The 11,825-nt window shown below is 47.2% G+C and overlaps 1 protein-coding gene across 2 annotated transcripts; it reads left to right on the forward strand.

Annotated features, from left to right (window-relative positions):
• Positions 1–2,257: 2,257 nt before the first annotated feature.
• On the forward strand, positions 2,258–10,426 carry LOC119434408 (uncharacterized). 2 transcript variants are annotated; one of them, XM_037701569.2, is made up of 3 exons: positions 2,258–2,498; positions 6,220–6,369; positions 9,233–10,426. In XM_037701569.2, exons 2-3 carry the CDS (start codon positions 6,243–6,245, stop codon positions 9,577–9,579), a joined length of 474 nt encoding a protein of 157 aa, XP_037557497.1. In that variant the 5' UTR covers positions 2,258–2,498; positions 6,220–6,242; the 3' UTR covers positions 9,580–10,426. The 2 variants fall into 2 exon arrangements, with proteins under 2 accessions (XP_037557497.1, XP_049527869.1); XM_049671912.1 differs by lacking the exon at positions 2,258–2,498 and adding an exon at positions 3,350–3,439.
• Positions 10,427–11,825: the final 1,399 nt, after the last annotated feature.

Raw genomic sequence — 11,825 nt, forward strand, 5'->3', positions numbered from 1 at the left:
GTATCCTATAAGGGAGTGTGGCAAATATGCCGTTCTATCTAGATGTGTATGGAGCCTATTGAGCATTATACGCTCTAATAGTTTCCCCACACAAGAGGTGAGAGAAATTGGTCTGAGATTTTCAACCGCTAGGGGTTTTCCCGGTTTCGGTATGAACACTATCCTAGCCGTCTTCCATTCCTGTGGGATCTGACCTGTATCCCATGCTTTGTTCATTTGTTGAAGGAGACATTCATAGTCGTCATTGGTGAGATTTCGAAGCTGCGATGTGAGGGAAGATAGAATTAGATTCATTGTGAAATGAGAGTATAGCGTTACAGACAGAGATGAAGAAAGAAGACGCCACAAGCGTTTACAGCTTTATAACATGCATTTTTTTCTCAAATAAAAATTTTGTTGCGAGAAAGCGCTTGTGGTGTCTTTTTTCTTTGTCCTTGTCTGTCGCGCTTCCTTAATTTCATTATGGGCTCGTATACCAACTCGCCCAAATATCAACCAGGCTGCAAGATACAAAAGCGCAACGATGCCAAATTTCTTATCGACAAGGTGCGCCCAACTATGGACTGCAAGGCAGCGTTAAAGAAAGTATACGTTCAGAGATATCAGAGAGCAAGCGGTGATAGCCGATATTCTAGTTGACATTAAGAGGAAAAAATGAAGCTGGGCAGGCCATGTAATGCGCAGGATGAATAACCGCTGGACCATTAGAGTTACACAATGGATACCAAAAGAAGGGAAATGCAGTCGAGGACGGCAGAAAACTAGGTGGCGTGATGAAGTTGGAAAATTTGCAAGCGCAAGTTGGTATCAGCTAGCGCAAGAAAGGGTAATTGGAGATCACAGGGAGAGGCCTGTGATCTCCAATTCTCCAAGTCAGTGGGCATAAATATAGGATGATGATGATGATGATGATGATGATGACGACGACGACGACGACGACGACGACGACGTTCCGAGACGATATCATGTGAAGTCGTCCGATAATGCGAGCCACATACGCTACCACGTTAGAACATAATCTTGCAGCCTGCAATTTAACCTTGAAGAATCGTCAACCGACTCTGCATAATTGCCCATTCAGTGAGCAGCACAAAATGGTTAGCTGTTCTTGACGTGTACCCGCGCTCTTGCTCGGGGCGGTGCCGCCGCCTACGAGCAGAAAAGAGAAGTACTGCATTAGACAGTTTTAGCAGAGCGTTCACGGCCCGCTCCGCTCAGACCGTCGTGTCCTAACGATTCGCGCAGAGCCGCTCAGCGGAACGCAAGCGGGAACGCTAATGCGCGTGCGCACAACGCTTATATCGGCAGCGGAACGAAGAACGCTGCCCACGGTCCGCTACGAAGCTATTTGAGCGGAGCGTTAGGCTGCGTCTACTGGTTGATTTGTCGTTTTACAGCCACGCTGAGCGCGCGTGGCTGGCGTCTCTGGGAGACGCGCTTGTCAAACAAGCCAAATCAACGCAGTTCCTGCAGCCAACGGTGTGCCTGAAATGTTAGCGGAGCGGAGCGTAAGCAACGCTCTGCTAAAACTGTATTATGACACTAACGCGCACCGACAGTGAACGCTTCGGTGGTCTCAGCACTACGACGCCTCGATGCCAGCATTCGAAGGGACGCTGGCATCAAGAAGCACTACCAACGCCACCTAGGTGGCGTTCACCGTACTCAGCACAGCGGAGCGTGACGTTTTTTTTGACGACCGATGCCAGCATAGCCTCTATTTGAAACTGATGACACGAGGCGGTGCTCATTCAAGAGTCGCAAACAGTGGAGGTCCTTCATGCACGCGCAGTGATGCTGAAATCTACCTTTCCGACCGACTCGCCTCCGGGCGAGCTTCTTGAAGAAGAACCCCCACCAATGCTTGATCTGCACCTGAGACAGGCGCACGAAAGCTGGACTGTCTCCAATCGCTGCCCGAAGGAAACCCCAGTGCTTTAGTCCAATGGCACTCCGATGGGCGTCTGCCCCGTAGCGGAAGCAACCACCTGGCGATTTGCCGCACGCGACCAGCCCAAGAGGGGAGAGCGTAAACGGGAGCGTGCCTCCTGTGGTGGCGGTGGGGCGCTTTCCTTCCTAGGCCGGATGGAACATCTGGAGGCCGCTCCCCGCTTGTGGCCCATGAAAGGAAGCAGCCGGCACGTGCAGCCGGCGCGTGCGGCGGCTCGCTCAATGCACGCGTCGGCAGGGCAGATGGTTGGGCGCCTGCGCCCCCCCCCCCCCCTCCCCCGCCCCGTAACTTGCCACCGCGCGCCGGTCGTCGTGCGTGCACTCTCCGCCGGCTAGGTTGGAGCCCGCGGCCCAGCGCGTGATGCGCGTCGTGCGCCGCGAACTCGTCGGCTCTATGCGCGCCCGCAAACGCAGGCTTGAGTTGCGAGCGCGCTGCTGACAGCCTAGAAGACGGGACGCATAGATCGCGCTTTGGAATGCCAGTGGTACGCAGCGAAAGCGTTCTGCAGTCCCCTCGCTTCGACGGAATGCCCACGCTCAGGTCCCTGGTACGTGCTCACCTTTTGATATCTTCTACCATTTGGACGTTTCGCGCTGTACTTTATAGCCTTTTTGGCCGGTGGAAAACATTTAAGGCCACTGTTGCTTATTGGGAGTGTAACAGCATTTTGATGTGGGTTATAGCTGGTTCATCTAAGATATTTATTGAAGCAGCGCGTAAAATTGGTGGACACAATTTTACGCGCTGTCCTGCGATTCGTGCATATTACAGCACGCTTTCTTGTATTATGGAACGGCAAATATCTGCAAGTCATTCACTGAGAAGTTTAAGAACACGTAACAGTATATACTGTATACAGGGCACGAGGCTTCACGAAGCGCTTTGTGTGTGCGACCTGTGTTCTACGTAGATTCACGTGTTCGCAGCCTTTGCAGAGCAGAAATGTACGCGTGCAGTGTGGAATTGAGATAGCGTGATTAAGGCACGGACGTGCTTCAGGGATGTCTTCTTTTCACACGTTTCCGAAGAACGATAGAAACGACACCAACACGCTTTGTTTGGAACCCAATCTTATTCGAAATTGATACGGCACCATTCAACAACGAAGTTCAGAGTTCCAACTACCAGCACTCTTGAAAAGAAGTTAATAAGTTTGCAACTACTTACGTTTACTAACTGCGTTTCTTCATTACTAACATTTTGCAAATGATTTTGTAGCACTAAGGAGCCACAGCTGTGATGGGAGGTACGGGCATTATCTTCGTTACTTTACACATGGCATTCACCGCGATGCTCAAAAAGTGTTGTTTTTTTTCCTCAGTATTCTTTTTTCGCGTTTTTTTCGTTTTTGACTTAAACATTACAGAAAATTTAGAGCAATGCAGCAAGTATACAGTTCGTTCGTCCGTTCGTTCTGCAGATGCTTCATCCTGTCTGGCGCATGGGTGCCGGGGGCCTAGAGTGGCGGAACCTTGTCGGAAGCTGGAGGTGTGTTGGGTGGTAGTCTAGGGGCTTTTGCTCTGACCTGCTGTAAAATCGCTGTCGCCAAAATAAATTCTGGGGTTTTATGTGCTCGAACTACGATGTGATTATGAGGCATGCCGTAGTGGGGAACTCCGGATTAATTTTGACCACTTGGGGCTCTTTAACGTGCACCCAATGCACGGTACACGGACGCTTTTGCATTTCGCACCCATCGAAATGCGGCCGCCGCGGCCGGGATGCCATCAAGACTATTCGTCTCTCTTATTTCGCTTCCCTTTCTGCACTATAGTGTGGCACTTTTGTCCTCGATTTTACAGTGCAGCGCGCGCCGCTTGTACCGCGCGGTTCGATATGAATTTCGTTCAAGTCAAGTTCTGCACGAGTTCAGAATCCTCCTCGCTACTTTGGAAGTGCAGGCATCGTGCAAGCTCTCGGTTGCAGACGACATGGAGCAGCGCTATAGTTCATTCATGGTGCGCGGACGTAAATATCGCCCGCTTTGGTTACAATAGTTCCTGTAGATGGCATAAGAATGCCAGTTACAAGTTCGACCGTAAGTGTACAGCGCGAAGGTTAAACGTGGACGAGGCAGATGAAAAGGCCAAGCGCACACTACCAACTGGAGTTTTATTATAATGCGCCGAACTTACACAAAGAAGTGGAAGAGCTATCTGAAAAAAAAAAAAATACAAGAACTATAGTGAAGACGGAAGTAAGAAAAACAAACAAGTGAGTAGCAAAAAAAAAAAAAAAAAAAAAAAAAAAACAAGAGATACACAAAGCGATGCAAAGTGGCATCACTACCGCCGACAGATATGTGTGCCTTCCTAAAAACTCTCAAGCCATCCATGACCCTATCAGACCAAGCTCGAGTTTTTAGGAAGGCGCACGTACGGTATAGGCGGTTAATTGTGATGCTAATTTACGTCGATTTGTGTATTTATTGTTTTTTTCTTTTCTTTTTTCTTTTCTTTTTTCTTCTTTTTTTTTGCTACTAGCTCACTTGTTTGTTGCTCTTGCTTCTGTCTTCACTAGTTCTTGAACTTTTTTTTTTTTGTCAGGTATAGCTCTTTCACTTCCTTGTATAAATTTGGCGCATTGATAATAAAACGTCAGTTGGTAGACTGCGCTTGTCCTTCTCACTTGTATCGTCCACGTTTAACCTTCGCGCTGTACACTTACGATTATGAATCACCAACTTGCCAAATCAGCAATCCTGACAAGTTCGATGTCTGGATGTATATGGAGGCAGATTAGTAATCTGACACGTTGAATTGTTTTCGACCGCATGTGTTTCTCTTGGAACGCGTTTTCTGAGGAAAAAAAACAGCATCCACGTATACACCATTCCATTCTCATAACATAGTACTATTACGATAGCGATTATTGCGATAACGAAAAGAAAATGCCATCCCTTTTGCTATGTGCAAACTTGTCGAAAAGGTTCACGACAGGCCTGCGATGCCTGTCGTGCAAGGCCTGTTAATGGGAGGCGCTGCCAGATTGCAGAATCATGTCCGCACAGGAGCCAAACTTTGAGCACAGAATATTTGAAAGCAAAAGATTTCTCGAACCGCGAGAAGCAGCACCAACTCAAAGTACCCTTAGAACGATGTGGCGACATCAGCAGACGCGGCACTACGACACGCCCTGCAGCACGCTGTGGTGCGTCGCACGAGCAGACGCTATACGACATAATGCGCCGAACGCACGAAATGCACCGAGCAGACGACAAGGATTGCACTTTTCTATTCATTTTCAAAATAAGCGTGCAGTGTTAGTGCACGCACGGCACTCTGCTGCACTCGAACGGTACCTCAACAAAACTAGTGGAGAAAGTGCAGCAAAATCGAAAAGACTATATGATGCGCGGTTGCAGTGACATGTTTTTACACTTGAAAAGCAGCAATATTAAAACGCTGCCGTTCGCGGCGCATTCTTGATTGTTAACTTATTGCGCGACAAGCAACTCGGCGTGTTTCTTGTCGCACTCGCTTCAACATACCCAGAAGAAAGTGGTCGATGCCACGTGCGTGTAAGTAGGTCTTCATTATTAGCAAACTGTGTGTCCGTATTAGCTCACATGGACATAAAGAGAAAAAAAAGTACGCATAAAGTTCTTTGTTATTTTTTTCACCAGACTCACACACACGTACAGAGAGATAGATAATAACAATAATATTAAAAAAAATTTGCGTAGCTTGCACTGGAGGCGCAATGCTAAAGAGACAGTGGAGCTGATTGGCACCTAGCTAGTCCTGGCTTTTGGGCTAGGCTAAGCACTACCAAGTCATCACCAGCATTTTCCGGAATTTATTGAGTATTGATCGGTTATCAATTAGCTATTGTTGGCTATCGATTGGCTATCGCAAGGTATTGGCCACGTATTTTGGCTAGGCTAAGCATTACCGAGTCATCCCCAGCATTTGCCGGAATGTATTGATTATTGATCGATTATCGATTAGCTATTGATTGGCTATCGATGACTGACTAAGCTAAGTAGTCCCAACCATAGCTAGACTTAGCCAGGCTCAGCTTCGCTAGTTCACACGGGTGCCATTGCGCTTGGACCCTTTCTGCACTACCGCCAGGATCGGCCCACATTTTCTGTACACGACCCACGGACTTACGGCCGGCTTAAGTTAAAATAAAATAAAAGAACCAATGAATCATTGGAGGTTGATGAGAGAATAAAATAGTTCTGGTGAAACGAAAGCGAGGCTTAGAGCCGGATCGGCTTCTAGGCAGGGCGTTGATCTCCTGTCGTGCTTGTGTGCGTGCAGGGTGGCGCCACGTAGCGCTGGGCATGCCGACGCCTGGTTGCAGCAGCAATAGCAGCGATGAGGGCAGCCAGCTGGACTGGGCCATCGCGGGATACCGAGCCTGCGCCCAGGAGGCCCTGCGGTTTCTCATCGAGCAGGAGCAGCTGCCAGGTGCGCGAACAGTGACTGCTCTGTCCGGCCTGCGACGCCGGCGCTCACGGCGGCTCGTCTCCACCTGCCGGGCGCAGCTCCCTTAAAGCGATAAGACATAAGCTTATCACTAAGGGAGCAATGCGCTCGCTTACTAATAGGCGACGGTGCTATATCTTCTCGGCGACCGTCGTGTAGAGCGAGCCGAAGAGCAGGGACCTCTGGAAGTCACGTCCCTCAGAGTGAGAACAAGTGTGCGAAACGAAAACAGAAATAGCTGTTACCGTCACCGCAGTAACTACAGAGATTCTGACTCTCAGATTAGGCAAATAAGTTTTTTTTTCTCATTTGTAATGTGCGTAATTACTTACATATCCCCTAATGCTACACAAGTTCTTACCGTATTGGGAACCCATGTCTTGAAGGGATGTATAAGTAGGCACTTTATGAAAGTGCGAGGCTTTTCTACCAGAACCAGAAAATATTGAAGCCAATGTTATCATCCAATACATTGCAGTTTATTTTAATTTTTTTTTCATTTATATAGTCACATCGCGTATTCTTGCAATCAGGGTGTTGTATCGAAAAAAATACGGGCTGAGTTCGGGTTCATGGTAATTTTATTTCATTCCATTTCAGTCAGGGTTTTGGTGAATAAAAAAAAAGAGAGAGAGAGAGAGAGAGAAAGATAAGAAGAAAGAAATAAAGATATTTGCAGAGGTAATCACCACGGGCAAGAATACAGGCATCTCACTAAAAAAAAAAAAAAAAAAAAAAAAACTCCCCCCAAACATCAAAACTAACACAATTACAAATTTAACTCCTTGGCCGCTCTGGACAACACGTGTTCTCAACTGACGTCATGCGAGTGCACACTCGCAACATAGTAATAGCAACATATTGCATAACACAATAGCAACAAATTGTGTCGCTCCGCGCCGCACATATCCGCTATAACGTTCATTGCCAAGAAGAGTCTGCCGGCAACTCTGCAAAATTCGCAGCTTCGGGCGAGGAAAGTCTTTCGAGTACGCCAAACATTTTCGTGGAGGATAATATAAGCACTTTTTGGCAATCATAATGCGGCTTGTGGCTCCTACAACGCTGTACTATTTTAATTATTGAAATTCAGATATGAATTCAGATGGCGAAAGAAAAACGTTTCAAGTACTCCGTGTTCTATGGTCGCTCTTCACCAGTACTTGCGAGTCCCGAGCCTGTGGGTATACCTTATTTCAGTGCATTAACGTGAAAGTCACTGCGGGGACTCTCACCGCTTATTCACGGATATAATTACTGCATTCTAGCTTTTGAACAGAAGACTTCTATTAACTATTCTTGTCATTACTCTTTGGTTATGTACACGAACATGAACCGGGTCGAACCGATTTGGGCTGTTATTTTTTGTCTCCAGAGTTGAACCGGAACTGAACTGTTTTCTCTGATCCGGAACGAAACAGTTTTCAGTTCGACATCCTGGGCTTGCTGCAATTAGTATTCACACCACCGCTGAACGTGCATTGTGACAAATAATCATGCAAACATCCTTTGTGCCGTATTTTAATACACGTTTATGTCTCGCGACTCTATAGTCTCTGTGCGCTAGCTTTGTGGCATGGCGGGCGATGAAATTTTGGTTAGTTGGACATCCCCACTGTCGAAACAGAAGGCGCCGTTTTGAAACTCCCCTTTTGGAAAGGTGTAACAGCACAATCTACGCAGCACTCGAGCTCGAAATGCGAGATCTAGAGCGCTCTGAAACCAATGCTGCCACCTTTGTTGGCAAATGGTGGCTTCAGCTCACGTGTTTTGTCCAGTTTTTGTTTTGTTTACAAATCTTAGCCGGGATTAATTGACATGGAGATACCTTACTGTGTCGCCTGCGAATAGGTGTTGCCTTTATATGAATTCCTATTTGTTCTTAATTGAAATGGTGGACAGCGCCAATTGTTACACATGTGCCCTATAGAAAACTCTAAGGTACCTGCCGTGTGACTGCCCATCGTACGAAGTTCAGATGCTTGCCCTTCGGATCGCTTCAGGGAAATTAGATCACAGACGTTTTACAGAACAACAGATCCTGGGACCGTGGCCTCGCGCGTCTGCGATGCACAAATCATCGTAGTCAGCAGTCTATATGACCGCTGACTGACTGAACGATGAACACTTGTGCATGCGTGTGCGCGCATAGTGTGAAATTTTCTTTTCTCATTTTACTCTTCCTTTATTACCCTTTTCAACCTTCCCTAGTGCAGGGTAGCCAACCGGGCTCAGCCTGGTTGGCTACCCCTTTCCCTTACACCCCTCCATTTCTTTTCCTACAAACAAGGTCATCTGCACAAAGGTCATCCACAGCGCCGAGCGGTTTATTGCTATATCGCCCGAAAAATACGCACTCATTATCAACGAGCGGAACTGGAGGTTCATTCACGCAAGCCTGTATTATAGCCATGTTTTTTTTTATTCAGGTACGCTTCAATCTCTCGTCCCTGTGTCATCATTCCATTTCACATAACATGCTTATCATTCGGCTGAATATTGTGCATTGAGCCAAATTAAGTATGAAACAGAGTGTGCATACGTAAGTGGGTTCGTGTAGGAAAGTAGGAATTAAAGAATTCCTTGCGGCTGTTACGAGCTAAACCAGCGACATGTGATCATAAGGTTATACGACACACGACGTCGTTGTGCACAGTGGGAACTCGCCATATGAAGCAGCAGTCACAAACAGTCGACCTCGGCGTCTCCACCTTGCTTTCCGGTAACATTGCCATGTTAACGCTTGCGTTGTGAGCGCTTCTCGCGAAATATCGTAGCAGCGTTCATTCGTGGCCTGTCTGAACTGCCTATGTGTCAGCTAAGTGCTCTTTCTCCCACGACGCAGGCAACAATCCCGTGGTGCTCGGCCTCTGGCGACACTTAGCCCTACAGGAGCTCACCATGGACGTGGACTCTGTGATGAGCCAGCAGGCGGCAGAAGGCGACTTGCCGTTGCACGTGCCGGCGGAAGACGAGGATCCGTCCGGCAGCTCGGAGGAAGAAACTTCGCACCAGTTGCGTGGTCAGGGTCAGGATCTGCTGATCAGCCGCGACCCACAGCCTTCGAGCGACTGCCCGCAGAGCCTAGTCGATACGCTACCTCCGGTGATGCCGTCATGCGTGAACAGCGCACCGATTGCGAGAAGACGGACATCTCCCACCGCAGAACTGTGCAGACGCGCGCAAGAGTAGTGACTGAATGTGCGCGCTAAGCCGGTGAACAATGACCTCTGCGGTCCCTATTTCCGTCAGGCGTGTCACAGCGACATATAAGTTACCGAATGCTCAATGTTTAAACAGTTCTTACATTTCTTTATTAAGCCACGGATCGCAAACAACTTTTGCTATTAGGAAAGCAGTTTTATTTAATAAATGCAGGTGCACTATAAGAATCCACGCTCATTGTATTCAAATATACTGTGCTGCTAGCGAGCTTTGCGGCTCAGCGCGAGACGCCGCAGAGAAGGTGGCGTCATGGCTGAATTCGGGTCTCCGTTTTGCCTACCGCAATTGGCATTTGTGCGGTTTTCTTGCAAATTTATAATCTCCATTTTTATGGAACGCCTCGGCGTTAGAAAAGAGGCTGGGTAAATTGAAAATTTCCATTGACGCGCGGAGCGACGCGAATGTAATGTACACACCTGAGCAAAAGTATACGGACCAGAAATTCCGCGATAAAGTCGATTTTCTTATCCGCCTAATAACGTAACTAGATATTGAATCTTGGAGTACTATTTTAGCGCAAACAGACGAGGACGCAAGCATGCACATGAAAGACACAGACACGGCGCTACTGTCTGCGCCGTGTCTTGTGTCTTTCATGCCTCTTCTTGCATCCTCATCTGTATATGCGCTAAAGTATTAGTCAAGATGCCATACCAACAAGCCGGCATTGCAACACTAGTTGAAATTGAAGACTGCAGTTCAAACTTGAGATTTCTAACTTTACAGTGTATTCGTCAATTTCAGTTTGTGCGTCTTAATTGCGAAGAAATTCAGCTTTTTCGGCGAACCTGTGGTCCGTATACTTTTCCTCACGGGTGTATACATCGTGTTATAGTATTAAGCTCTTGCAACCGTCATGCCGTATGGAGCTGAGCTCTCGCAAGGCTGCTTCTGTGCGCACCGCTAAGTAAGTGTTTTTGAAAAGTTGCGAAGCCACTGTTCCTCCTCCTGGCGCTTCGAAGCTCAAAGGAGCGAGGAGCACTATGGTCCCTTCCCAGCAAGCAGTCTGACGACACCTTCGATACTGTGCGCAGTGACTTCGAAAGTTCGGAAAAACAGTACGCGTTCGGAAAAACGTGTTTCCATGGCGGCACTGTGGACTGCTCGTTTGTGCATGTAGTGTATATGCTCATTTGGAGCTATCACTCGCCCGGCGATTGAAGACGCGGGGCGTGCGGGACAGGTTCGCTTATTACGACACCTTCCTTTACACGTTTGAAGAATTACACACTCCAGCTGCAGTGCTACCTAATCTGTCCTGTCGTTTATTTTGAGCGACATGCAGCCACCACTCAGGTGCCGTTGCTAAAAGTGCGACACCCGTCCACTTTCGGGAGTGAGGTGTGACAGATAGCCTCACTGACAGAAAAAAAAAAAAGAAATGACGCGAGTGGGCGAATCACTCTTCTCAAGATTTCTTCCCATTTATATTGTCTTTTTTTTCACGTCTGATCTCGTCCTCTTTCTGTGTTCCATGAATTCCTCTTCCTTGACGCCTTATATTCCTTGCTATGCGTCCAATGCTTCCGTTGTCGCTTCATAAGCTTTTCGGTTTCGAAAATACCAAAACTAGCTCCGGCGTATTACATGCATCGGGCGCGAAAGAAGTGTGTCAGCACCACGGTGTAAGATATACAGGGTGTCCCAGCTATCACGCAGCACGATTAAAAAAAAGAAAAAGAGAAACGGCGTTACGCGAAGCAAACCTAGTGCGTATTGTTTGCAGGGCAGTGGAGTATCCACAAGCAATTTTTTCGTTACTGATATTTAATTAGTTAATTGTAATTAATTATCTAACTCGAGAAGTACTGAACTAATTATCAAAGTGTCAATGAGAAAATTGTAGAGCAACATGAAAAACTCCCGATACAGCTTTCTGTTGCTCAATACGTGCTACATAAAGTGTTTTTCCAAGCATGAAAGATGCCTGCGAATACACGCAAAGTGCCTCGAGCGGCCATTCGTGCGGCAATTCTGCGTGTATTCGCGGGCTTCTTTCACACTCGGAAAAACACATTTATGTAGCACGTATTCAGCAACAGAAAGCTGTATCGGGAGTTTTTCATGTTGCTCTACAATTTTCTCATTGACACTTTGATAATTAGTACAGTACTTCTCGAGTTCGATAATTAATTACAATTAAATAAATCTCAGTAACGAAAAAAGTTACTGGCGGCTACTCCACTGTACTGGAAACAATACGCACTAGGTTG

This window comes from Dermacentor silvarum, chromosome 1 (assembly GCF_013339745.2).
Source record: "Dermacentor silvarum isolate Dsil-2018 chromosome 1, BIME_Dsil_1.4, whole genome shotgun sequence".
NCBI classification, from domain to species: Eukaryota; Metazoa; Arthropoda; class Arachnida; order Ixodida; family Ixodidae; genus Dermacentor; species Dermacentor silvarum.

Bases quoted from the DNA above. Each gene is read 5' to 3' on its own strand.
- LOC119434408 (XM_037701569.2), top strand. From the start codon at position 6,243: ATGCCGACGCCTGGTTGCAGCAGCAATAGCAGCGATGAGGGCAGCCAG. The intron at 6,370-9,232 runs GTGCGCGAACAG...CCCACGACGCAG, and splicing joins CGAGCAGGAGCAGCTGCCAG to GCAACAATCCCGTGGTGCTC.